The 27,212-nt window shown below is 49.0% G+C and overlaps 1 protein-coding gene across 1 annotated transcript; it reads left to right on the top strand.

The window, feature by feature from the left end:
* Idh2 (isocitrate dehydrogenase (NADP(+)) 2) lies at positions 1 to 24,888 on the top strand. Its single transcript, XM_051148775.1, has 11 exons — positions 1 to 168; positions 14,982 to 15,073; positions 18,312 to 18,477; positions 20,079 to 20,239; positions 20,322 to 20,465; positions 21,105 to 21,241; positions 21,423 to 21,574; positions 23,624 to 23,736; positions 23,845 to 23,942; positions 24,038 to 24,130; positions 24,532 to 24,888. The coding sequence occupies exons 1-11, from the start codon at positions 54 to 56 to the stop codon at positions 24,617 to 24,619; spliced, it is 1,359 nt and encodes a 452-aa protein (XP_051004732.1). The 5' UTR covers positions 1 to 53; the 3' UTR covers positions 24,620 to 24,888.
* Positions 24,889 to 27,212: the final 2,324 nt, after the last annotated feature.

The following is a 27,212-nucleotide window of genomic DNA, read 5'->3' as shown; positions in this document are numbered from 1 at the left end:
GTCCCCGCCGCACAGCTCGGTGCAGCGGCGCGCTCGGATCCAGCGTGCTCGGGATGGCCGGCTACCTGAGGGCCGTGCGCTCGCTCTGCGGAGCCCCTGGCTCGGCGCGGACCTGGGCACCAGCCGCCCTGACTGTCCCCAATTGGCAAGAGCAACCGAGGCGCCACTGTGAGTGCCTCACTGGGGGCCGGGGGGGGGGGGGGGGGGGGTGGCGGGCGCGCATGCAGCGCTGCGACGTGGCGACGTCCCGGGAGGGGGACCCAGGAGCGCCACTTGCGACACGGTAGCAGCCGGGAACGGCGGCGTGCGGGTTACAAATGGCCGGGAGGTGGCTTCTCTCCGGGCTCCTGCGCCGGGCGCGCCCAGGCCGCTGCAGAAGCAGGGGTGGGAACGTAGGGGGGCTTGGATAGTGGCAGCTGGTGGCCTGGGGCATGATTGTTGGGTCCTGTCAGGGTTGGGGTTCTCCAGGTATTCCGAGGGAGCGTTTCTGGGGGTGACTGGACCCGGAGTGGGGTATCCGGACTGTTCCGCGCCTTTGGAGGGGACCAGCGACCCAGAGGAGCTGGAGCGGCCTGCTACTGCCCTAGGCAGGGGAGGGTCACCTCGCAGTCTCGGCTCAGACAAAGGCGGGGAGGAGAGGCCTCCACTTCCCCTCTGCTCCAATCCCCGCGCACTCTGGTCCCTCCTCTCCAGCAGGCCCACGTCAGCTATTTTTGGAACCTTTACTCGACAGCTAGAGGAATGCCCTTCTATTTTTCCCGCTTTTGTTTGGCTGCCACTCCCCCAGCTTTCCCTGCTATGGAGGCTCAGTCTGGGCCCTCTCCTGGCCTTTTCTTGCTGGGCCCGCCACCCACTGCATGTGAGGGGGTTCTGCCTGGCATACAAGCTGTGGAAAGATGCAGTGCACTTTATCTATCTATCTATCTATCTATCTATCTATCTATCTATCTATCTATCTATCTATCTGTCAGTGGTTCCCGCGAGGTCTGCATTGTCTTAAGCTTGCTTCTTAGACTTGAAGACGCAACTCAGAGGCAAAATAAGCAGATTTTAGAGTCTCCGTTACCAACAGACTGCCCAACCCGGCATGTGGGCATCTTGCACACCCTGGCTACTCAACACCCTGTTAAAAAAGGCAGGGAACAATGTTGGTGGCCTTTTTTTTTTTTTGATGCCCGTTGCCACGGAAATTCTATCCGGACCTGGCTCAAAGCCCCTTGGGGTTAGCCAAGAGAATGAGGAAGAAGGGGTGGGTCTGGCTATGGGGTTTGTCCTGCCTAAGTGGTAATCTTTAACTGAGAGTGAGAGCAGCTGACCAGAGCTGGGGGCCAGGAGGAGGGAGAGGGCGGGGCCCCGGACTCTCCCCTTTGCCAAGGAGAAAGGGACATTTCTGCTTTTGTGCTTCTGGGATCTGCCTTTGAGCCCTGAAGCCGGATCAAGGGCCTCAGGCCTCCAGGACACACAATAGGCAGCCCTGCAGAAAAAATATGATAGAAATCGAAGGCATCAGTGCTTTAGTTTTTCCTTTCCATCTTTTCTCGGGAGGAGGGGGCGCGGTCTGGTAAAATAGTAATGGCAAACAAACAAACAAACAAAAACTACCCTAAGGAACCACACTAACAAGAAAATAAGGCTCCGTTGGTATCCTGAATTTGGATACACATTTTATTTTATTTATTTATTTTTGTTTGGTTGGTTTTGGTTTTTTCAAGACAGGGTTTCTCTGTGTAGCCTTCGCTGTCCTGGACTCACTTTGTAGACCAGGCTGGCCTCAAACTCAACAATTCATCTGCCTCTGCCTCTCAAGTGCTAGAATTATAGGCGTGCACCACTGTGCCCAGCATAAATAAATCTTTAAAAAAAAGAAAAAGAAAACGGAGCACTCATATTCATTAAATAAATAAATAAATAAATCTTTAAAAAAAAACCCTTCTCTTCCAAAAAAATTCAAGAGTAAATAAATGGCTGATCATCAGGTTTCTTTTTCATTTTAAAAACTTTATTATTATATATTTATAAGCGACTGATGTGTGCATGCACGTGTGTGTGTGTGTGTGTGTGTGTCTATGTGCTACATTACATGTATGGAGATCAGAGGATGACCTCCTGGAGTTGGCTTTTTCCTTTCAACTTTACCCACCATCTCATAGGCCCTTCATCAAGTTTTGCAGACCTAGGAGTTTATACACACACACACACACACACACACACACACACACGTATATACATATATGTGTGTGTAAAATTTAATTTATATTGTGTAAATGTGTCAAATCCCCTGGAACTGGAGTTATAGACAGTTGTGAGGTGTCATGTGGGTACTGGGAATTGAACCCTGGGTCATTTGGAATAACAGACAGTGTTCTTGACCACTAAGTCCCAGGAGTTAGTTCTTATCTGTATGTCTGTATCTGGGTCCTGCGTTGTATCAGCTGCCCCTAGAGTTGGTTTGGGTGCTAATGTTTGACCCAGGAGGTTTTGAGGGAAAACTCTAGAACAACAGTTCTCAACCTGTGGGTCTCAGCCCCCTTGGGAGTTGAATATCAGATTTTACATTATGATTCGTAGTAGTTGCAAAATAATTTTAGAATTGGGGTCACAACAACATGAGGAACTGTATTAAAGGGTCTCAGTGTTAGGAAGGTTGGGGACCACTGCTCTAGAAAGACTTGGTTGCCCCCAAGTTTCCCACCTTTAGCTGTGGCCTTTTGGGTTCATTCTACCCTTCACTTTGCTAGGACAGCTGCTTGTTGTCTGAAGACAGGATCTGTGGCTTGCTTTGCAGTTTATACTGCTCAAAATGTGTCGGGGTCTCCCATGGAAGTGCTCCTCATTAGTAGCTCTTTCTAAACTTAATTTTGAGCTGGTCTCATGATATTGCTCTGGCTAGCTTCGAACTGTGCAATCCTCCTGCCTCCACCTTCTGAGTGGGTAGGGTTATCAGCATGTATCTTCACACCTGGTGCAACCTCCGTTGCTCCACAAGTGCTGGAGACCCTCCATAGGGAGTCACAGGTGCTGGAGACCCTCCATAGGGAGTCACAGGTGCTGGAGACCCTCCGCAGGGAGTCACAGGTGCTGGAGACCCTCCGCAGGGAGTCACAGGTGCTGGAGACCCTCTGCAGGGAGTCACAGGTGCTGGAGACCCTCCTCAGGGAGTCACGGGAGTGGAGACCCTCCACAGGGAGTCACAGGTGCTGGAGACCCTCTGCAGGGAGTCACAGGTGCTGGAGACCCTCCGCAGGGAGTCACGGGTGCTGGAGACCCTCTGCAGGGAGTCACGGGTGCTGGAGACCCTCTGCAGGGAGTAAAGGTGCTGATGGCAGGACCCTCCTCAGGAGTCACGGGGAGTGGAGGACCCTCCACAGGGAGTAACAGGTGCTGGAGACCATCTGCAGGAGTAGGTCACAGGTGCTGGAGACCCTCCGCAGGAGTCACAGGTGCTGGAGACCCTCTGCATGGGACGTCACAGGTGATGGAGAGACCCTCTGCAGGAGTCACAGGTAGGTCTGGGGACCTCCGCAGGATCAAGGGTGCTGAGACCTCCGCAGGGAGTCACGGGTGCTGGCTATGCCTTCGGTCACCGAGTCACACTTCCAGCCCAGATTACTCATCCTCATCTACTCTGTGAACTGCTCTGGGCAGGGTGACTGGCACATGGGAGAGATCCCTGCTGATTTGTGGCAGTGGCCCTGGGCAGCGGGGAGGCAGGAAACACATTCATCAAAACAGGAAGTGAGCCCAGGCAGCCCTGATGTGCCCTTGCCCTTCATTTATGACTTTAGCATGTGCTCTTCCTTTTGTAGGTCAGACGCTATGCAAGGTGTAGGGGACAGAGATGGGTTTAGGAGTTCTGCCTTTGGGCTTTAATTCTAGAGTGGAGGGGACAGCACTGAACAGGGTGTTTGGCCAGTGTGACATATAGTCATGAACTAAGGAGGAGGGTCAAGAAGATGCGTAGTGGACAACAGCTCTTGCTGCCAAACCTGGTGACCTGAGTTTGATCCCCCACAGGCTGTTTAGTTGTCCTCTGACCTCCAAAGGCACACTGCAGATTGGGCACACACACAGACTAGATAGAAGTAACAAACACACAGAGAGCTAAGGAGAAGAAGTAAAGAGGGTATAGGGTGTGTGGGAAGGTTTGAATGGGGCAGACAGAAAAGACCCAAATGAGTGAAGTTGGAGCAAGGGAGAAAGCTGACTCTAAATAGCAGAGAGGGAGTCGGGGGCCTGCAGGTGCAGGTGCTGCTGGCACTGGGGTGATGAGGTCTGGGGCAGTGGCAGGATTTTTTTGTTTTTCTAAAAGGAACACAATCTACTTAGAGTAGATCGCTATGATTGTCCTGTTTTATTAGTTACTGTTAATCATTAGCTCTGTCTGATTTGTAGAGTAAATCTTATCATAGTACGTGTGTGCAGGAGAAAGTACATTACATGTAAAGTTTAGAGCTATCCACTGTGCCCACTGTGGGTTCCTGGAGAATATATCCCTTACGGAGAAGTGGGGATCTGTGTGTCTTCATTTACATCCTTTTCCATAGGTTAGTAGCATGGACAAATGGACTTAAGGGCTCCATTTTGTACCATTTGTACCACCACCATTTTCCCCAACTGCTGATGCTGTCTTTTATTATGTCCTTTTTTTTTTGGTTTTTCGAGCAAGACAGGGTTTCTCTGTGTAGCCTTGGCTGTCCTAGACTCACTTTGTAGAGCAGGCTGGCCTCGAACTCACAGCGATCTGCCTGCCTCTGACTCCCAAGTACTGGGATTGAAGGTGTGCGCTACCACGCCCAGCCTGTATGTCCTATCTTTTAGAAACCCCACTCTGGCCAGATGGTGGTGACTCATGCCTTTAATTCCAGCCCTATGGAGGCAGAAATCTGAGTTCGAGGCCAGCCTGGTATAGTGAGTGAGTTCCAGGACAGCTGTGTAGAGACTCTGTCTAAAAAACAAACAAACAAACAAACAAACAAACAAAAAGAAGAAACAAACAAAAATCCCCCTCTGAGAACCCTGGTGGAGGGCAGTTTCGGGTTTCAGTTTATGGTCTGACTCAGATGCTCTCAGGTGTCCCAGGCTGACTTTGAACTTCCTATGTTGCTGAGGATGACCTTAAACTTCTGATTCCTCTGCCTCCATCTCTTAAATGTTGGGGTTATAGACATGCCCTCATGCTCAGTTTATGTAATGCTGGGGTTTGTGTAAGCTAGGCAAGCCCTCTACCGAGTCACACCCCTCAGCTTTCTCTCCTCCCTTGTGTTTTGGTGCTGACAATCAAAACACCCTCAACTTGTAGGCCTTTTTGAGGACTTTGGTTTTTATTTTTAGGGAAGAAGAAAGTTCTACAGGAACAAGGTGTATTATAATCAGATTTTAAATTTTAGTTGGTTGTGAGCTGACAGACTTGGGTGCTGGGAATCAAGTTTAGGTCCTATGTTCTGAGTCACCTCTTTAGCCGTCATGTTTATCTTTTGCAATGCTGGGCATAGAACCTGGGCTCTTGGGAGCTTCAAGCTGGCTGTCACTTTGGAAGTTTTCAGAAAGTGGGTACTGCTTCTTGTGTCTTGTGTTTTCATGACCCTCTCCCTCCTGACATGGGCAGGTATCATTGTGGAGGTCAGAGGTCAACTTTGGGTTTCAGTCCTCCCCTTCCACCTGATTTGAGACAGTTGGTTGGTTCACTGTGTGACGGACACTAAGTCTCACTCTTTTTTTTTTTTTTTTTTTTTTTTTTTTTGGTTTTTGGAGACATGGTCTCTCTGTGTAGCCTTGTCTGTCCTGGACTTGCTTTGTAGACCAGGCTGGCCTCGAACTCACAGCGATCTTTCTGCCCCTGCCTCCCTGGGTTCTGGGATTAAAGGTATGTTTGTTCTGGGATTTTGAACTTGGATTCTTTTTGTTTTTTGTTTTTCAAGACAAGGTTTCTCTGTATAGCTCTGGCTGTCCTGGAGCTTACTCTGTAGAAATCCACCTGCCTCTGCCTCCCAAGTGCTGGGCAAACTTGGGTTCTTAATCTCATGTGATAAACACTTCACCTATGTGCCATCATCCCCCCCCCCCACCAGTCCATTTCTTGTAGTTTGCTTTATTGCCTGCCCCTTGTCTCTTTGAGATAGGGGCAGAGCATGGTTTGTTTGCAAAACTAAACAATAGGAAAAAGTCTCGCTTGGAGGTGGTGACACACACCTTTTATCCCAGCACTCGAGAGGCAGAGGCAGGAGGATTGCTGTGAGTTCGAGGCCAGCCTGGTCTACAAAGCAGAGTTCAGGCTATACAGAGAAACCCTGTCTCAAAACAAACAACAACAACAAAAAATCTCATCCTTAGCCGGGCGTGGTGGCGCACGCCTTTAATCCCATCACTCGGGAGGCAGAGGCAGGCGGATCGCTGTGAGTTCGAGGCCAGCCTGGTCTACAAAGTGAGTCCAGGATGGCCAAGGCTACACAGAGAAACCCTGTCTTGAAAAACAAAAAACAAAACAAAACAAAAAAAAATCTCATCCTCCAGACCTGGGGTGTCCTAGAAGGTGCTATTCAGGCCTAGAAAAGGAAGCCCTCCCTCAGCTCAGCTCTGCTTGCTCCTAGTGAGTAGAGTCTGCCCACTGTTAGTGGGAACTCTTTCTTCAAGACAGCCTGTGAGCTCAGACTGTGTATATGTGTGGGCGGGGGGTGGGTTGACATCCTTACTATTTTTATTTTGGTGAAGATATTAACCATGCCAACTTTTCTTCTTAGAATTTTTGTTAACACTAGTGTGTGTGTATGTGTGTGTGTGTGTGTGTGTGTGTGTGTGTGTGTGTGTGTACAAGCCTGCCACAGCACCCATATGTAGAAGGACAACTTGCTGGAGGTGGATCTTTCTTACCACCAGGGAGAATACAGAGATTGAACTCAGGTGGTCAGACTGGGCTGTTCCTGGCCCTAGAATATCTTTTATTTAATCTTTGGCAATTTCTTTTTTTTTTTTTTTTTTTTTTTGGTTTGAATTTTTTTTTTATTAATTTATTCTTGTTACATCTCAATGTTTATCCCATCCCTTGTATCCTCCCATTCTTCCCTCCCTCCCATTCTCCCCTTATTTCCCTCCCCTATGACTGTTCCTGAGGGGGATTTCCTCCCCCTGTATATGCTCATCGGGTATCAAGTCTCTTCTTGGTAACCTGCTGTCCTTCCTCTGAGTGCCACCAGGTCTCCCCCTACAGGAGACTTGGTCAAATGTGAGGCACCAGAGAATTTCTTAATTTTTTATTTAATATCTTTATTTTATTTTTTTGGTTTTTTGAGACAGAGTTTCTCCGTGTAGCCTTGGCTATCCTGGACTCACTTTGTAGACTAGGCTGGCCTTAAACTCATAGCGATCCACTTGCCTCTGCCTCCCGAGTGCTGGGATTAAAGGCTTGCACCACCAGGCCCTGCCCTATTTTTTATTTTAACAGTATATTTAAATTTACTCTTTGACAAAGCCATACATCATACAATGTATCGTTATCATTTGTATCCCTTCCCCTTCCACTACTTCTGTAGTGTTCCCCGTTATTACACTGTCGCCCTTAGTCCCCAGACATTTCTAGAACCTTTTCATCTTGCAGCAAAACTGAAAGTCTGTATTTATGAAACAGTACCTTCCTTTTCCCCCTCCCTTAGCCCCTGGCCGACACCAGCTGTCTCTTCTCTGTGCTTTAATGCTCTAGCCAGTAGTTCTCAGCCTGTGAGTTGGGACCCCCTTGACAAACCTCTGACTCCAAAAGTATTTACATTATGATTCATAACAGTAACTAAATACAGTTACAAAGTAGCAACAAAAATAATTTTGTGCTTGGAGGGGGTCACCACAAGGTCAGGAACTGTATGAAAGCATTAGGAAGGTTGAGAACTGCTCACTTTGCTAGGTGCCTGTGTAAGTAGAATCCTACAGTCTGTCTCTGTCTCTGTCTCTGTCTCTGTCTGTCTGTCTGTCTGTCTGTCTGTCTGTCTGTCTCTCTCTCTCTCTCTCTCTCTCTCTCTCTCTCCAGGGTTTCCCTGTGTAGTCCTGGCTGTCCTGGACTCATTCTGTAGACCAGGCTAGCCTCGAACTCACAGAGATCCACCTGCCTCTCTCTCCTGAGTGCTGGGATTAAAGACGTGCCCCATCACACTGGCATAGCTGTCATGTTTTGTCTTATATACTGTCATTAGGATGTTAAAGTAACTTTTATTTGCCAGATTTAATTGTCATCTCAGAGGCTTACTGCCTCCGTCCACTCACCTAGGCCTAGTCCTGGAAGCTTCGAGTCTCCATACAGTCTAATCCAGACTTAGAATGTTTTCAAGCCTCTGAGATTTACTGCTGAGTAAGCTCGCCCTTTCTTGTTCGCTCTGAACTCATGCTGGTGGGTTCAACTCAGCTGTTCTGGCTCAGACTCCTTTCCAAGCTGACTGATTCAATCTGGCTTCTTTCAGTTTCTCATTCCAAACTAACTCCAGCAATCTGTTCTAATCATCTGGCTCGTTCTCATTCTCTGGCTCGTTCTGTCTTTACTTGTGTCTAGTCTGTTCTCTCTTCAGCCTGTCTCTGTCAAACTCTCCAGGTAAAAACTGCCTCTGAATCCCACAAACTGAGCCGCCTCTCAACTCACTGACCCTTCTGGACTGCCTGAACAGAACTTACTAGAACTCGGAGATCTGCAAGTCCCTGTCTTGTAGTGCTGGGATTAAAGGCATGTACCACCACGCCTGGACCTAAGCTTTTCTCTACCTGAAACTTGCTCTATACCAGGCTGGCCTTGAACTCAGAGATCTGCTTGCCTCTGTCTCCTGGGATTAAAAGCATGTCTGCATTCCACCTAGAAGGTCTTTGGCCAGAGCAGCCATGCTCTGAATTAAAATCCCGCTACATTAGGGCTCACCTATGTGGCATGTGACAGGATATCTTTTCCTTCTTTTTCTCCTAGGTCTGAATATTTCATGGATATACAGACCATATTTCATTTGTTCATTCATTCATTCATTCCTTGCTAGACACCACCTTTTGGTTGTTGTGAATGATGCTTCAATGAATATGGGTGTGCTTTGAATTTGACTCTGGCTTTTGTTCTCTTTGTTTGGTTGGCTATTTTTGGCGGTGTTGTTAGCGGAACCCAGGGCTTTGCCCAGAGTGTGCAAATACTGTACCATTAACCCGCATTCCTGGGCTGGGCTCAGCCCCGAGTGCTGAGATCACAGGACTATACCATCACACTTGGCTCAATCTCTTGGTATTTTATACTTCATCTTCACTAAAAGAATGAGACGTGATCTCACCTAGTTGGCTTGTTTGTTGAGACGGGGTCACATGGAGCCCAGGCTGGCCTTGAATTCTATATGTAGGGCCTTGAATTTCTGATCCTGCAAGCCCAGGTTATGCAGTGCTAAAGACTGAACTCAGGGCCAGGCACAGTGATGAATACCTTTAATTTCAGCATGTGGGAGGCAGAGGTAGGTGGATCTCTGTGAGTTCAAGGCCTGCCTGGTCTACAAAGGGAGTCCAGGACAGCCAAGGCTAACACAGAGAAACCCTGTCTCAAACAACAAACAAACAAACAAACAAACAAAAAGACTGAGCTCAGGGTCTTGTGAATGCTAGGCAAGCACTTTACCAGCTGAGTTGCAGCCCCAACCCCGCTCTCCTGATTTATTTTATTTTGAATTATGTGTATTCGTATATATGGGGTATTGAGCACATACTAGTCCTTACAGGAGGTTGTGAGCTGCCTGACATGCTGTGCCAGTCACAAACAAAGGAAGGGCCAGGCGGTGGTGGCGCACGCCTTTAATCGCAGCACTGGGGAGGCAGAGGCAGGTAGATCTCTGTGAGTTCCAGGCCAGCCTGGTCTACCAAGTGAGTCCAGGCCAGCCAGGGCTACACAGGTCACTACCTCCCTGCTGGGAGCCATTATTATTCAAACTACCACAGGGGTGTAGTGCAGTAGATGAGAATTTAGGATGATTATGCAAGGCCTCTGGGTTCAGTCTTTGGTATCAGGAAAGAACACACCAATTTCTATGGCAAAGCAAGAGGGCCTAGCTGTCGTGGGCTCAGGTCCCTGACCTAGCTCATCTGAGAAGGCTTAGCATCCTGGAGTCTGACAATAGTGTGGTTTGTCCTGTTCCCTGTTCCTTTCCTCTCCTCCCTCTTCTTTTCTCTTCCTCTCTCCCCCTCCCTTCCTGTGTGGTTTCATATCTAGTGTCAAGGATGCTTAGTTAGCATCAGGTTGCCATGTGAACAAATCACCCTGTACACCAGGGTGTGAGCTGGACTTTTACCATCCTCCCCCCACCTCCCAGATGAGGTCGTGAGGAATCCACATAGCTGCTGCCAGAGGGCTGTGGGTTTTTGTTTTGTTTTGTTTTTTTGGTTTTGGTTTGGTTTGGTTTTCGAGGTAGGGTGTAGCCTTGGTTGTCCTGGACTCTCTTTGTAGATCAGGCTGGCCTTGAACTCACAGAGGCCTCTGCCTCCCAAGTGCTGGGATTAAAGGAGTGTACCACTACTGTGTGGCTCAGAGGGCTGTGTTTATCTGTGATGAGGTTGAGACCCTCAGAGCTGTCTTATGATATAGGCTTAAATTTTTTAAAAAAAAATTATTTTTATTTTTATTTTTTTGGACAAGCCGTCCTTCTGTCCAGCAGACTGTCTCAGGCCCTTCTCACTTAAGCTTTAGACCAAAGGGAAATTCTGTAGCTTGGGTTGAAGATCCCCATGAGATCTTGGGTATGTTAATAAAGCCAGCCACACCTGCCTTTAGTTCCCAGGGAGAAGCTAGTTCATGTCTGTGCTTTTGGATTCTTGGCATCTGACCCATGAGGACAAGGTACACTGATCCAGGGCCTTGGACAGTAACCACACTCCCTAGCTCTAGCTCTCCTTTTCCTCCCTAAAAGATCTCTAAGATATCTCTCTCTCTCTCTCTCTCTCTCTCTCTCTCTCTCTCTGTCTCGGTGTCTGTCTGTCTGTCTCTGTTCCCCCTCTCTTTCTCTGTGTGTGTGTCTGTCCTTGTCCTCCCTCCTCTCTCCCCCTCTCTGTCTCTCTCTCTCTCTCTGTGTCTGTCTCTCTCTCTCTCTCTCTCTCTCTCTCACACACAAACTCAGTTTGTATTGTGTGCAGTTTGCATTCGAGGGTGTTGTGAGTCCTGGCTGAGCTGTAGGGCAGAAATACAGTTAAGGTCCAGTTAGGCTTTTCTTTTCTTTTCTTCTTTCTGGACAAACTTTCAGGTATCCCAGGCTGGCCTCGAATTTGCTTCAATTTTACCTCCTCCTGAGTTCTGGGTTTGCTGGTGCTACCACCTCAGTAGATGGAAAGTTGGAGATTGAGCCCAGGGCTTCATGAATGCTAAAAAGCATTTAATCAACTGAGTTGCCACAACCAAACTTGCTGAAGCTCTTTAAAAAATATTTTTGGATTTTAAAAAAAGACTTATTTATTTATTATGTATACAGTGTCCTGCCTGCATGACAGAATAGGACACCAGTTCTCATATAAATGATTGTGAGCCACCATTGCTGGGAATTGAACTCAGGACCTCCAGAAGAGAAGCCAGTGGTTCTTTTTCTTTTTCTAAAAGATATATTTATTTATTATATATACAATGCCCTGCCTGTATGTACAATTGCACACCAGAAGAGGGCACCAGATTCCACTATAGATGGTTGTGAGCCACTGTGTGGTTGCTGGGAATTGAACTTAGGACCTCTGGAAGAGCAGCTAGTGGTCTTTTTTTTTTTTTTTAAGATATATTTATTTATTATATATACAGTGCTTTGCCTGTATATACAACTGCACACCAGAAGAGGGTGTCAGATTCCATTATAAATGTTTGTGAGCCACCATGTGGTTGCTGGGAATTGAACTCAGGACCTCTGGAAGAGCAGGCAGTGCTCTTATTGTCTGAGCCATCTTTCCAGTCCTAAAAATATTTTTAAGGAGCAAGAGAGATCAGTCAGCAGTTAGGAGCCCGGGTTTGGCTCCCAGCAACCAGGTGGCAGCTCACAAGCACCTGTAACGCTAGGTCCAGGCAATCTGACGCTACGAGCATGTGGTGCACACACTGTGGGGAGCGTTGAGATAAGCCTTTTGGAGGCCCACAGAGAAAGGCGAGTGAAGCACCAGCGGCTCCTAAGACTCCTCGAATGATCTACTAGGGACTCCTAGCACCCTAGTGAAGTCTCAAAATGGATCCGAGGCTAGGGCTGTGCCGGCTTCCCCTTCTTTCCGGAAGTCTCCTGAGGTGACCTCCCTCCCCCAGCTTCCTCATAGCTACACCAACCTGATGGATTGCTATTGGTGCTTGAGGCTTATACGCTGAGCAATAAAGCTAGATCTGCACCTTTGTGTTTGGTATTGAGACTCTGATTCCCAGGATTCTGTGTGGGCTCAGTTGCTGTTCACTCACTCCCCTTCGCCCCCCTTCCACCATCTCTGTTCTTTTTTTGTTTTTGTTTTTTTGTTTTTTTGAGACAGGGTTTCTCTGTGTAGCCTTGGCTGTCCTGGATTCGCTTTGTAGACCAGGCTGGCCTCATACTCACAGCAATCCACCTGCTTCTGCCTCCCAAGTGCTGGAATTAAAGGCGTGAGCCACCACGCCCGGCTCCCACCTCCGTTCTTGATCCCACAACATACATGCAGGCAAAGCACTCATATACATAACCAAATGGGTGTGTTTGTATATGTCAGAGAACAACTTGGACAAATGGGTTCTCTCCTTTCTTTCTTTCTTTCTTTCTTTTTTTTTTTTTTGGTTTTTTGAGACAGGGTTTCTCTGTGTAGCCTTGGCCATCCTGGACTCACTTTGTAGACCAGGCTGGCCTCGAACTCATAGCCATCCGCCTGCCTCTGCCTCCCGAGTGCTGGGATTAAAGGCGTGCGCCACCACGCCTGGCTCCGGGTTCTCTCCTTTCACTAGGGGGGTTCCAGAGGAAAAACTTGGTGGTCAGTCTTGATGGCAAGTTCTTTTAGCCATCTTGCCATCTCACCTGCCTTTGTTGGGGTTTTGATACTTTTCTGGAATGACCAAATCACCTTCGGCTGCTTGGCTTTGAGACTGAGTTCCCTTCTCAGGTGCCAGAAGCCTGTGTTCCCACTGAGGAAGATCCAAGGTCTCTGGGCCTTGTGTTCCTGCAGCCTGGAGCAATAAGCCGCATATCTTCCTGAGCCTCAGTTTCCTCATATTTAAAATGGAAGCAATGAGAGGCTGGAGAGATGGCCCAGCAGTTAAGAACACTGGCTGCTCTTCCAGAAGACCCAGGTTCAGTTCCCAGCACCCGCATGGCAGCTCAGAACTGTCAGTAACTCCAGTTCCCGGGGCTCTAACATCATCACATAGACATACGAGCAGGCAAAATGGCAATGCACATAAAAGTAAAATTTTAAAAATGATTAAGAAAAAAGAAACTTTTATAAGGGTGGGCATGGTGGTGCATGCCTTTTTTTTTTTTTTTTTTTTTTTTTGTTTTTCGAGACAGGGTTTCTCTGTATAGCCTTGACTGTCCTGGACTCACTTTGTAGACCAGGCGGGCCTCGAACTCACAGTGATCTGCCTGCCTCTGCCTCCCAAGTGCTGGGATTAAAGGCGTGCGCCACCACCATCTGGCCAGTGGTGCATGCCTTTAATCCCAGTGCTCAGGAGACAGAAGCAGGGGGATCTCTGTGAGTTCAAGGCCAGCCTGGTCTATAAAGAGTCCAGGAGAGCCAGGGCTACACAGAGAAACCTGTGTCAAAACAACAAACAAACACCCACCCCCCACCCCAGAAACCAACTTTTATAAAAAATATAAAATAAAATGGAAGCAATGAACTAAGTATTGTAGCTTGCACCTGTCATCTTAGTATCTGGGAAGCCGAGGATTAAGAGTTTGAGGCTAAGCTGGGTGGTGGCAGCACACGCCTTTAATCCCAGCACTTGGGAGATAGAGGCAGGCGGATCACTGTGAGTTCGAGGCCAGCCTGGTCTACAAATGAGTCCAGGACAGTGAAGGCTACACAGAGAAACCCTGTCTCAAAAAACCAACCAACCAAACAAACAAACAAACAAAACAAAACAAACCCAGTGGTGGTGGTGCACAATCTTTAATCCCAGCACTTGGGAGACAGAGGCAAGGAGATCTCTATGAGTTCGAAAGCCAGCCTGGACTACAGAGTGAGTCCAGGACAGCCAGGGCTACACAGCAAAAACCCTGTCCCAAAAACCAATCAACCAACCAACCAACCAAACAAACAAACAAACAAAGAGAGGCTGAGGCTAGCCTGCCCATACAGTGAGTAACAGGCCAGAGTGGGCTACATATGCAGATGCTATGTAACAAACAAACAAGTGTGGCAGTGACTCCCAGACCGGAATTGGTAGAGATGGGAAGATCAGACATTCAAGGTCGCCCTTGGCTCTACATAGAGTCGAAGAGCCTGTCTCCAAAAAAAAACCAACCAATCAAGCAATAAATAGTCAAACAAGGGCCGCTTCCCTTGGGTTGTTTTGCAACTGATGGTGACTAGGATAAGCAGGCTGGGTATGTGGTCAGGCACATGCTGGGCTCTCACTGTGACTGTGAGAGGCCTGTGAGAGGGACAGGGGACTGCAGGGCAAAGAGAAGAGCTGAGACTTGCAGAAGTGGGCAGCCTGAGGCTTTATGGGCAGGAATCTGGACAGTCTCTCCTTGACAGCTGCTGAACTGAGTGGCTCCGTCTGGCTGCGGTTCTCTCTTGGCCTCCTCAGCTTCTAAGGGTGGAGATCTGACTGGCCCGGCTGGCCCCAGCCCCTTCGTCAGGCTAGGATACAGTAGCTCTGTATGGCCATCCTGCGTGAGGAAATGCAGATCTAGAAAGCCAGAAAGGGAGCAGTTGCTAGGCCACTGGGGCTCTTCCTGTTTTCAGTCTCCCTTCTTGACTTATTGAACTGGCTGGGAGGAGGAGGTCTCCCCTGCTGCCCTCTGACCCCCAATAAGGGATGTGATGTGCTGTGTGCCCAACCCTAGATGCCGACAAGAGGATCAAGGTGGAGAAGCCGGTGGTGGAGATGGACGGCGATGAGATGACCCGCATCATCTGGCAGTTCATCAAGGAGAAGGTAGCACCTGCCCTCTTTCAGGGGATGGCAGGTAGAGGGTCAGTCCCACAGGATACCAGAGCCTCATGAGGCCTGTGGTTCCCTGGTGAACAGCAGTCCTGGTTTTCACTTCCTGCCCCACCTTCCTAATGTAACAGCATTAGCAATTGTTAGTCTCTTGTTGTCAGCCGGTGCCTGTCCTGAGTACTCTGCTACTCTCACTGGTGCTGAAATGTGCAAGCTCCTGCACCCCACCCCAAAGAAGGGTTTCTCTGTGTAGCTCTGGCCTTCCTGGAACTCACTCTGTAGACCAGGCTGGCCTGGGACTCATGGATCCATCTGTATCTACTTTCCAAGTGCTGGGATTAAAGGGGTGCACCACCACACCTGCCTTGTTTCTTATTCTTTGAAAAAGCATTTTATTCATTTATTTGTTTGTGTGCACAAGTGTGCCATGGTGCACACGTGGAGGTCAGAGGACTTGTCAGTTCTCCCTTCCCATGTGACCCAGAGGTCAGACTCAAATTGTCAGGCTCGGCAGTAAGAGCCATTCCCAGTGAGTCACCTTATCAATCCCAAATCTGTTCTTTTTGTTTTTTTTTGTTTTTTCAAGACAGGGTTTCTCTGTGTAGCCTTGGCTGTTCTGGACTGGCTTCGAACTCACAGCGATCCACCTGCCTCCCTGAGTGCTGGGATCACAGGAGTGCAAGCCACCATGCTGGCTTTTTTTTTTTTTTTTTTTTAAGAGAAAAGAAAAAAGCCAGGTGGTGGTGGCACACACTCAGGAGACAGAGGCAGGCAGATTTCTGAGTGATTGGTCTACAGATTGAGTTCCAGGGCTACACAGGAAGACCCTATCTCTTGGGAGTAAGGAAGGAACACATTGCTGCCATCACACACCGGCCATGGCACAGGCAACCCCCCTCCCACTAAATATGTAAATGAAATAAATGAATGTGTGTGTGCACAGAGCTCAGAAGAGAGTGTTCGGCGTCCTGTCGCTAGTTCACCGAGGCTGGCTCTCCCTGAACTCGGAGCTTGTGTTTTCTCTGGTTGCCTGGAGGCCAAGGAGCTTCAGCCATCCCTCCTCCAGATCCGGGGTTACTTGTGCAAGATGCTCTGCTTGCTATGTGGGTGCTGGAATCCAAATTGCCCCTTGTGATTTTGCAGCAGGCACTCTAACCACCGAGCCATTACTTCAGCTTCTTCTTCTTTTAACTAAAAAGTTATTTTAGAGCTCGGTGGTGGCGGTGCACGCCTTTAATCCCAGCACTCAGGAGGCAGAGGCAGGAGGATCGCTGTGAGTTCTAAGCCAAGACAGCCAAGGCTAAAACAGAGAATTCCTGTCTTGAAAAAAATCAAAGGAAAAAAAAAGTTCTTTTAGGTTTATTTATTGTATGCGTATGAATATTTTATCTGTGTATATGTGTGTGTGCCATATGTGTGTCTGGTGCCCTCATAGGTCAGAAGATGGTATGGGATCCCCGGATCTGGAGTTATGGATGGTTGTGAGCTGTCATGTGGGTGCTAGGCTCTGACCCCGGGTCTTTTGGAAGAGACACAATTGCTAGTAACCTCTGAGCCTACTCTACAGTCAACCTACTTCCTTTAAATAAATTACTTTTTTGTTGTTGTTTTTTTGGGAGACAGGGTCTCTCTGTGTTACCCTTGGCTGTCCTGGACTCTCTTTGTACACCAGGCTGGCCTCGAACTCACAGCTATCCGCCTGCCTCTGCCTCCCAAGTGCTGGGATTAAAGGCATGTGCCACCACGCCCGGCCTTAAATTACTTTTTAAAAAATTAAATCACTTATTATGTATACAGTGCACAGCAGAAGAGGGCACCAGATCTCATTGTAGATGCTTGTGAGCCACCATGCAGTTGCTGAGAATTGAACTCAGGACCTTTAGAAGAGCAGTCAGTCTCTTAACTTCTGAGCCATCTCTCCAGCCAGCTCCCCCCCCCCTTTTTTTTAACTTAAAAAAAAAATTATTTGTTGCATATGAGTGCTTTATCTGCAGCAGAGAGCATCAGATCGCATTATAGATGGTTGTGAGCCATCATGTGGTTGCTGGGAATTGAACTCAGGACCTCTGGAAGAGCAAGCAGTGCTCTTAACAACTGAGCCATCTCTCCAGCCCCGCCCTTCTGAATGCAGGAATTACATAGTCGTGCACTACCATACCGGCTATGAGACAGGGAGTTTGATGGAGATTTTTGTTTTGTTTTGTTTTTTGAGAGAGGGTTTTTCTGTGTAGTCCTGGCTGTCCTGGAACTTGCTCTGTAGACCGGGCTGGCTTCGAACTTATAGAGATCTACCTACCTGTGCCTCCTAAGTGCTGGGATTAAAGGCATGCACCACCACTGTCCAGCTTTGTTGTTTTGTTTGTTTTTTAATATTTTGGCAGGGTTGGAGATATGGCACAGCAGTTGAGAGCACTTGTTCTTGCAGAAGACCTGGGCTCAATTCCCAACACTCACAAGGTAGCTCACAACTGTCCAATACCAGGCGTGCATATGCGCAGACATACAGGCAAGCAAGACAGATATACATATACGGGGTGGTGGCACACACCTTTAATCCCAGCACAGAGGCAGGCAGATCTCCGTGAGTTCTAGGCCAGCCAGGACTACATAGTGAGACCGTGTCCGTGTCTTAACAGCAGCAGCAGCAACAACAAAGACTTTTTAACAATTATTGGGGGCTGGAGAGATGGCTCAGAGGTTAAGAGCACTGACTGTTCTTCCAGAGGTCCTGAGTTCAATTCCCAGCAACCACATGGTGGCTCACAACCATCTACAATGAGATCTGGTGCCCTCTTCTGGCATGCAGGTGTACAGGCAGGCAGAGCACTGTATACATAATAATAAATAAAATCTTTTAAAAAAAATATGTGTATGTGTACATGCCTGTGTGAATGTAGACATACAAGTGCCAGCTTTCACAAGGGCCAGAGGTGACAGATTCCCTCACCCTGTAGTTACAGGTGGTTACCTGATATATGTTATGGAAATTACTCTTGTTTTGTTTTGTTTTTTTGAGACAGGGTTTCTCTTGTAGTCCTGGATGTCCTGGACTCACTTTGTAGACCAGGTTGGCCTTGAACTCACAGAGATCCACCTACCTCTGCCTCCCAAGCGCTGGGATTAAAGGTGTGCGCCACCACTGCCTGGCTCAGACCAAGTGACTTCTTATGCCTCTGCATCCTGCCCAAGTCAGTCGTCTGGCTTGACACTTCGCTCGGGTGCTTTTCCCTAGCTCATCCTGCCTCACGTGGATGTCCAGCTCAAGTATTTTGACCTCGGGCTTCCAAACCGTGACCAGACCAATGACCAGGTCACCATTGACTCTGCTCTGGCCACCCAGAAGTACAGTGTGGCTGTCAAGTGTGCCACAATCACCCCTGATGAAGCCCGCGTGGAAGGTATGAGGTGCGGTGGGGTCACGGGCTATGATACTTAGATGGACCCGGTTGGCTATGGCACTCATAAGGACGGGGACACGGGAGCTTCCAGAGCTGTGCTTTCCTGAGGCTGGTGATGGGCACTGAGAGACAGCCCAGTCTTGCAGAGAAAGCCTGCTGTGCGGCAGGGCCTTTGAGGTCACTGTGACGCTGCTGGGGGAGGTATGATTAGGGACCAGCCTCATGTTCAAGGCCAGGCCAGGCCAGCAAGTTGGCGTCCCTGCTGTGCCTTATGGCATCGGTGGTTACAGGGAGGAAGGAGTCAGTGCTGCTGCTCTCGTGACAGTGGAGGTCTTTAACAGCCCGCCTCTTGGCCTGTTTGACAGCCTAATATTCAGTGGCTGTGCAGAAGCCTGGGGGAGGGGGCCACAGGGCTGCCTAAAGGCTGAACTTGCTTTCCCCGGAACTGTTGGCACCTTCTGAAGACTTTGCCATGTGGCTGCTTGATTACCCCCACTGCACACAACATGGCCTTTTCTCTTCCTTTCTCTATTTCCTTTCTCCTGGCAGCTGCTGAGGTGTACAGCTTGGCTGTCTTGTTATTTTTCTCTTAAACGCTAATAAAATAGTCTCCAGGCTTCGAAAACAACAGCAACAGCAGAAGAATACGCTTTGGGACTTTTCCTCCCTAATTTCTGCAGTGTGAGGAAGCTAGGAGGAACAAGCATTCCAGATAGTCTTCAGAGCTGAGGGTGTAGCTCAGTGACGGAGCATTAGCCTGCATACGACCCTGGGTTCAATTCCCAGCACTGCAACACAACAACAAAGAAAAACCCAAGAAACATCGGCCGAGTGTCCAGATCACCCACCCGCCCCTAACACACTAGGGTGGGTTTTAGTCCTGACTCTTTTCCTTGATGCTCCTGGATCCTGGAATGAAAACAAGAAATTATTATGAAAGTACCGAGAGTGAAACCAGGACCTGTGCAAGCATGTCCCACTGAGCTCTGCCTCCAGCCCAGGGCTGGGGGTTATAGTTCATTCTTTTATGGAAAAGGTCTTAGTATCTTAGCCAGGGTGGGTTTGGAGGGAAGCTGCCTTTCACCGTGTGGACTTGGTAAAACGGCAGCCAGGCACTGTTCTGGGCACTTTATGGACAACTTATTTAAGGACAACCCAGCATGCTTGGTATTTTATCAGTGGTTTCATCTCACAGCTCAGACCCGTTGCAAGCCTCACAGTCAAAACTGGAAGATTTCAGAGACCACCTATTTAAACTCTATGTCGGCGGTCCTCAGCCTTCAAACTGCTGGGACCCTTTAATACACTCTCTCACATTTATGGTGACCTCCCCCCCACCATTAAATCATTTTCATTGCTACTTCATGATTGATTTTGCCACTGTTATGAGTTGTAATATAAATATCTGTGTTTTCCAATGTTCTTAGTCGTTTCGAACCTCACAGGTTGAGAACCACTGTTGAAGAGTCTATAGACTCTTCTGCCTCCTCCAGGATGACATCTGGGCCCCCTGTTTGGCTGTGTTTTACTTAGCTTGGGGTACATTCTGATTGAAAGATGGTGTGGTGGTGGATCTATTGTTGCCCGGTTCTTCCTTACAGAGTTCAAGCTGAAGAAAATGTGGAAGAGCCCTAATGGAACCATCCGGAACATCCTTGGGGGAACCGTCTTCAGAGAGCCAATCATCTGCAAAAACATCCCCCGCCTTGTCCCTGGCTGGACCAAACCCATCACCATTGGCAGGCACGCCCATGGCGACCAGGTAGGCCCGGTGTGGCGACACAGGATGTTGCCTCAGCCTCCCCGTGGGAAGCCCTGGCTCGAACGGCCTCTCTTCTCTGCAGTACAAGGCTACAGACTTTGTGGTAGATCGAGCTGGCACCTTTAAGATGGTCTTCACCCCGAAAGATGGCAGCAGTGCCAAGGAGTGGGAGGTGTACAACTTCCCTGCTGGCGGCGTGGGCATGGGGATGTACAACACCGACGAGGTAAGGCCCTGGCCATCCTCCTCCCCTGCCCATCTCCACCTCTACCTATTTTGTAGCTTTCTTTGCTTCTGTTTGTCTAACTCTCGGCCCGGAAGAGGTGGAAGAGACCACTTGGCCAGAAAAGCGAGCCTACTGTGTTGGCCGGGGATTGGGTCACATGACTGCCTTTGAGCCAATCGCTGATGACCAGAGAGAAAGAGTTCTGATTGGATAATTCCTAGACTCGAAGTCAAGCCTAGCTGCAGGTGGCTTTATCTAGGCCTGCACTAGCTATAAGGTCTAGGATTTGTAATGTAAATATCTGGAGAGAGAGAAGGGGGGGGAGGGAGGGAGGGAGGGAGAGAGAGAGAGAGAGAGAGAGAGAGAGAGAGAGAGAGAGAGAGAGAGAGAGAGAGAGAGAGAGAGAGAGAGAGAGAGAGAGAGAGAGAGAGAGAGAGAGAGAGAGAGAGAGAGAGAGAGAGCGCTGTCCAAAGTGAAATTGGCAGTAGGTGCCCGTGCTCCCTGAAGTCTGGAGAAGACGGGCCAGCCAAAGCAACAGAGGCTCACTTCCTGGTGGCAGGGCTTGAGTCATACAGAGATGATGTTGGCCCTGCGACTATAGGACTGGCGGTCCTCATGTTGTGCCCACTCTCCCCACAGTCCATTTCGGGCTTCGCACACAGCTGTTTCCAGTACTCTATCCAGAAGAAGTGGCCGCTGTACTTAAGCACCAAGAACACCATCCTGAAGGCCTATGACGGGCGTTTCAAGGACATTTTCCAGGAGATCTTTGACAAGTAACAACCTCTGATGCTTCCCGAGGGCACCACAGCCCCCCAGCTCCCCTGTGCCGCCCCTGCTTCGCCTGGGGAGGTTGCTCTCCCAGTGTGCTTGGTTCAGCTTTGAGATTCAGGGAGGGTTCCATAAGCCGCCAGCCTCCTCCTGTCCTCTCCTCGAAACAAGCCCTTTTGCCCCCAGGCACTATAAGACTGACTTTGATAAGAATAAGATCTGGTACGAGCATCGGCTCATCGACGACATGGTGGCCCAGGTGCTCAAGTCTTCAGGTGGCTTTGTGTGGGCCTGCAAGAACTATGATGGGGATGTGCAGTCCGACATCCTGGCTCAAGGTACGCTGCCACAACCCGCGGGAGGGACTGCTGGTATTCCACGACCGGAATTATCTCCCCCCGCCCCCCATCCTGTGCCCCTCAAGGTTTTTCTATGTAGCCCTCCCTGGCTGTCCTGTAGACTAGGACACTTGCACTGCAGACCAGGCTGACCTCGGCTTCCCAAGTGCTGGGATTAAAGACGTGCACCATCATGCCCGGCTTGATTTAAAAAAAAAATTATATATATATATATATATATGTGTGTGTGTGTGTGTGTGTGTGTGTGTGTGTGTGTATAATTGAAAAATGTCAATATGATTGTAAGCACAAGGGTTAAGTGAAAGAGAGGCTCTGGGGAGGAAAGTAAGACACACCCAAGAGCATGGGCATGGACTCCTCAGACTCATCAGTTCATCATCAGAGGATGTGTATATGCACGCGCACACATGTTCCCCTGTGTTAGGTGCCTTCTATTATGCTCCACATTATTATTTTTAACATATACTTTTAAAAATCACATTTTTAAGCCAGGTGTGGTGGTGCACATCTGTAATTCCACCACCCAGGAAGGCAGAAACAAAGAGGATAGATGTGAGTTCCAGGACAGCCTGGTCTACAGAGCGAGTTCCAGAACAGCCAGGGATACACAAAGAAACCCTGTCTCGAAAAAACAACAACAACAACAACAACAACAAAAACCAACCAAACAAACAAAAAACCAAATGAAGAAGAAAAAAGAAAAATCACTTTTATAAGGCCAGACGTAGTAGCATTATAAACAGAGGAAGTTGGATCTCTGATTTACAGGACATAGTAAGTTTTAGGACAGCCAGAACTACATGGTAGACTCTGGCTAACAATTCTTATATATTACGTATTTACTTACTTATTTATTTGTCTACCTAGCAGTACTGGGGAAGGGCCTCATGAAAGCCAGGCAAGTTTACTTCTACTGAACTCCAGCCACGGGCCTTTGTGTATTTATGTGTGTTTGTGAGTGTGCTACAGCACACGCGCAGAGGTTGGAGTGCCTTGCAGGACTTGGTTCTCTCTTTCTGCCCCGTGGGTCGCAGAGATTAAACTCAGGCTGACAGCCTTGGTGGCAAGAACCTTTTCCAGCTGAGCTGTCATGCCTTCCTTCTGCCTTGTTTTTGAGACAGGGCAGACTCGCTGGCTGGAGCATCCAGGGACCCAGAGATTGGTGTGTCGCAAGGCTGTCTTAATCTATTAATCTCTAGAAAGGCATGCAGGCTGCTCAGTACAGGTGGCTCACACTTGCAGTCTCAGCGCTCATGAGGCCGAGGTGGGCAAACTGCTATGAGTTCGAGACCAGCGTGGGTTGCATAGTGAGTTCCAGGCCAAACACAAATAAAATAAGACAGAAAAAGGACCATTGAGGTGGCTTAGTGGCTAAAGGCACTTGCCACCAAGCTTGATAGCTTGCGTTTGATCCCTGGAACCTACACAGTGGAGAAAACTGAGTCTTGCAATCTGTCCTCTGACCTCTACTCACGAAATGTGCGCATGTGCACCGTCCTTTACACAAAATAAAAACAAATAAATGTGTAAAACAAAACAAAACAAAACCAAAGACAGAAAACAAAACTGAGTCGAATCTTTTTCTTATGAAAGTTCCCCACTTTTTCTTCCTTAGGCCTTCACTCTCCTAGTGGGTCTGGGGGAGGTTTTTTTTTTTTTTATTTCCCCAGGGTCCTTGACAACAGATTCCAGCAGAAATTTGGAGTTTGGGGACATCTGGAAATAAATCACCAAGTTTGAAAGTGTTCTAACAGCAGCAGATCCAGGGACGGCTGCAAAATAGCTGATGGCAGCTTATTTCTGCTTGAAATGCTCTTGTGGGAGGCCGCAGGACTGCCACCTCAGGCTTTGGGGTCTGGGAAGAGATCACACACACACACACACACACACACACACACACACACACACACGTGCTGGCATGTTGACAACTGTAAGGGTCAGCTGCAGTGGGCCGGGGCGGGGTCAGAAGATGCGAAGACTTCCGGTCTAAGATGAAGGGTTCTGAGGGGAGATCTGCCCCACCCCCAGGCTTTGGCTCTCTTGGCCTGATGACATCCGTGCTGGTCTGCCCTGACGGGAAGACAATTGAAGCTGAGGCTGCTCATGGGACAGTCACCCGCCATTACCGAGAGCACCAGAAGGTAAGTAGATGCGCCTCAAGGTCCAGCGCCCCGCTGGCCCTGATGGCTGGGAGGATGGGCCTAATCTGTCGGTCCGGCTCAGCTGGTGATCCTGTGGCCTGTCCCCAGGGCCGGCCCACCAGTACCAACCCTATCGCCAGCATCTTTGCCTGGACGCGAGGTCTGGAGCATCGAGGGAAGCTGGATGGGAACCAGGAGCTCATCAGGTGAGCGCACGGGGAGGGCTGAAGCTGCTGCAGCCTGCGGCTCTGGCCAGCATGGCGCAGGCAGCGGGGCCCTTACTCCACCGCATCGCCCGCAGGTTTGCGCAGACTCTGGAGAAGGTGTGCGTGCAGACTGTGGAGAGCGGAGCTATGACTAAGGACCTGGCTGGCTGCATCCATGGCCTCAGCAAGTGTGTGCTTTGGGAAACAGGGCCTGAGACCTCAGAGCAGGTGGGAGGAAGCCAGGGGAACCCCACATAGAGTCCCTCTTGAGAGTCAGTATAGCTGCCTCGGGTCCAGGCCAGGACAAGTCCCGAGGACCGGCTGAGGCCACGCCTCCCTAGACCAGGCCTGAGTTGGTCTCCATTGGGAGTTGCTCAATTTCTTTTATCTCCTCTTCAAACTCTTACAAACCTTGTCCAGTGGCTTGTCACTCGTAACTTTCCAGTGAAGTCCTTGTGGCCCTCAAGCAGTGGGGCTACTGGCAAACTTGACCCGTGCCTCATCGGTGTGCTTGGGAAGGGCTCGGTTGATGGCCTTCTGGAGGCCTGAGTCTCCCGCCCCCCCCCCCCCCCCCATGTTCTCTTGGCAGTGTGAAGCTGAATGAACACTTCCTGAACACCACAGACTTCCTGGACACCATTAAGAGCAACCTGGACAGAGCTCTGGGCAAGCAGTAGGGGCAGACACCACCCAGCAAGCAGTGGGTGCTCCATACATGATAGAGGGTGAGCCCCACGGCCCCTCTCTCTGGTGGCCTTTCTAGGGGACTTTTTTTTTTTTTTTACGATGATGTTTTTTAAAAAGTATGTGAGTGTTTTCCCTCACGGTGGACACGAGGCAAGATCGGTGTGCTTTACCTCAGCCAGTGTGTTTTGCATACTGTAATTTATATTGCTCAGAATCACGTTGGTGCCATATTTAGCTACTAAAAGGCTCTTCGAAAAACTGTCTTGCTGAGTTTGTCCCTGAGTGGGAAGAAGCAGCTGGCAGGATGCCCCAGGGACAGGGTTGGGGTGCCTCAAGCTGTTCGTAGGTCAGCCCGAGGGCCACCTTTCAGAGGGAACAAGGCAGCCTGAGGGCTGCTACATTTTGCGCATAAGGCCATGGGTTCTTCACAAAGTTGTGTGCAGTGTTTGTGAGCAGGAGGAGGCAGCTGGGGCAGAGGCTCTCATAGACCTTCCTAACCTGATCCCCTCTACCTACCCCCTCCATCCAGGGGTTAGCAGTTTGTGATATTCTAGATATTATTAACACATGCGCCTTTTCTAGTAGAGGCTCTAAGCCTGAGCCTTTTGAGCACTGAGCATACATTCTACCACTGAGTCACACCTCCCCCGCCCCCAGCCCCATTCTTTAATTTAGTTGAGACACGGTCTCCCCATGAACTATGTAGTCCTGACCAGTTGGGAACTCAGGATATGGATGGGCTGGTCACAACACCCCTCCACCCCCTCTCCGCTTCCTGAGGGCTGAGATCGAGGCCTGTGCTGTCACACTCAGATTCACTTGCCCTGGTACGCACCAGAAACATATCCCCAGTCCCTGCTGTGTAGGGCTACCCAGGCTGCTGTGTGTATGGAGTTCTAGAAAAACTAGGTGTTGAGAGTTGTTCCGAAGCCACAGACACACTGTCCTTGTGCAGTGACTCCTCTTTCTGCTTCTTGGTCTTGTTGAAGAGTTGGATATTTTAAAAAAATGTTTTTTGATTGATTTATATATATGAGCGCTCTATCTGCATATACATCTGCGTGCGTAGATGGTTGTGAGCCACCATGTGGTTGTTGGGAATTGAACTGAGGACCTCTGGAAGATCAGACAGTGCTCTTAAACCTCTGCGCCATCTCTCCATTCCCAATTTTTTAATTTCTTTTGTAAATAAGTCAGTTCTTTGTGCCCAGAGTTGATTTATTATTATTTTTGGCAGTGCTGGAAACTGAGTTTTGCTAGGCATTTTATTATTAAGATCACTAAGCTGTATTCTCAGGCCCCCATCATCTGCTTTTTTTTTTAAGGCATGGTTTTATGGTTTTATGTGTGTAGTTCTGGGTGTCCAAGTCCAGAGCCTCCTACAACTAAGCCTCATCTGTAGCCCCAGCCACAGGTTTTAAAACTATTTTAGCTGGGCACCATTTTTTTTTTTTTTTTTTCTTCTTGCTTTTTTTTTTCCAAGACAGATTTTCTGTGTAACAGAGCTCTGACTGTTCTGGACTCACTCTGTAGACCAGGCTGTCTTCAAACTCACAAAGATCTACCCGCCTCTGCCTGCTGGGATTAAAGGCATGCACCTGCACATCTAGGCTGGTCTACAGAGGGTGTCCAGTACAGCCAAGTCTACACAGAGAAACCCTGTCTTCAAAAAGCCAAAACAAAAAACTTCTCATTAATTTTCTTGTATGTGTAGGAGTATTTTGCCTGCATGTATGTCTGTGTACATGCATGCAGAGCCCACTGAGGTCACAAGAGGGCACTGGACCCCCTGGAACTGGAGCTAGAGACAGTTGTGAGCTGCCACATTGGTGGCAGGAAACTGAACCTAAGTCCTCTGGAAGGGCATCAAGTGCTCTTAACCAATTGCCCATCTCTCTGGCCTCTTGCCCACTTCCAGCCACAGGTTTCGTATTTGTAGATTTAACCAACCTCAGAGTGGGAATTTGGGGGGGGGGGGAGAAAATCAGGTGTAGCAGTGTGTACCTGTAATCCCAGCACTTGGCAGGCCGAGGCAGAAAAATCTGAAAAACCAGGTGCGCACACACTTGTAATCTGGCTTCAGTCAGGAAACAGAGGCAGGAGGACAGCTGAGTTCCAGGCCAACCAGGGGTAGATACCTCAAAACTGTTGTCTGTAACCCAGCTCTCCACAAGACCAATAAAACCCACCCTAGGGGCTTGGAGTGTGCTCCCCTAACCATCTGGCAGGTCAGGTGGCTGGGATTGTCTTGTAGTTCCAAAGAGGGGTGTTGTCTGGTATATGACTGGGGAACCTTGTTGGGGCCTCCGAGAGCATCAGGAAGGAAGGAGCGTGTACAGTCACCTCACTAAAGAATATTCATTTATTTATAATTATTGCTAAGTAAACCTCTCTTTTAAACAGGAACATAAAAACACAGTAGAGCTCTGCACAAGTGGACTCGCTAAACAGTTGGTTTGTATACAAGTCAAAATAAGTTAGAGTGGAATTCGGCCAGGGCTTCTGAGCCACCCTTTGGAAGGCTAGGAGGGCTGAGGCCCGAGCCTTGCCAGGACCACCCCCAGCTCCAAACTGTGCACTGTG

The sequence above is a fragment of the Acomys russatus genome, chromosome 7 (assembly GCF_903995435.1).
Source record: "Acomys russatus chromosome 7, mAcoRus1.1, whole genome shotgun sequence".
NCBI lineage: Eukaryota > Metazoa > Chordata > Mammalia > Rodentia > Muridae > Acomys > Acomys russatus.
Note: the sequence above shows the minus strand (reverse complement) of the source record. Positions and strands in the feature narration are given on the sequence as shown.

Excerpts from the sequence above, each read along its gene's own strand:
- Idh2 (XM_051148775.1), top strand. The coding sequence starts at position 54 with ATGGCCGGCTACCTGAGGGCCGTGCGCTCGCTCTGCGGAGCCCCTGGC. Across the intron at positions 20,240-20,321 it reads GGCACGCCCATGGCGACCAG|TACAAGGCTACAGACTTTGT; the intron begins GTAGGCCCGGTG and ends TCTTCTCTGCAG. Across the intron at positions 21,242-21,422 it reads TTCCAGGAGATCTTTGACAA|GCACTATAAGACTGACTTTG; the intron begins GTAACAACCTCT and ends TTTTGCCCCCAG.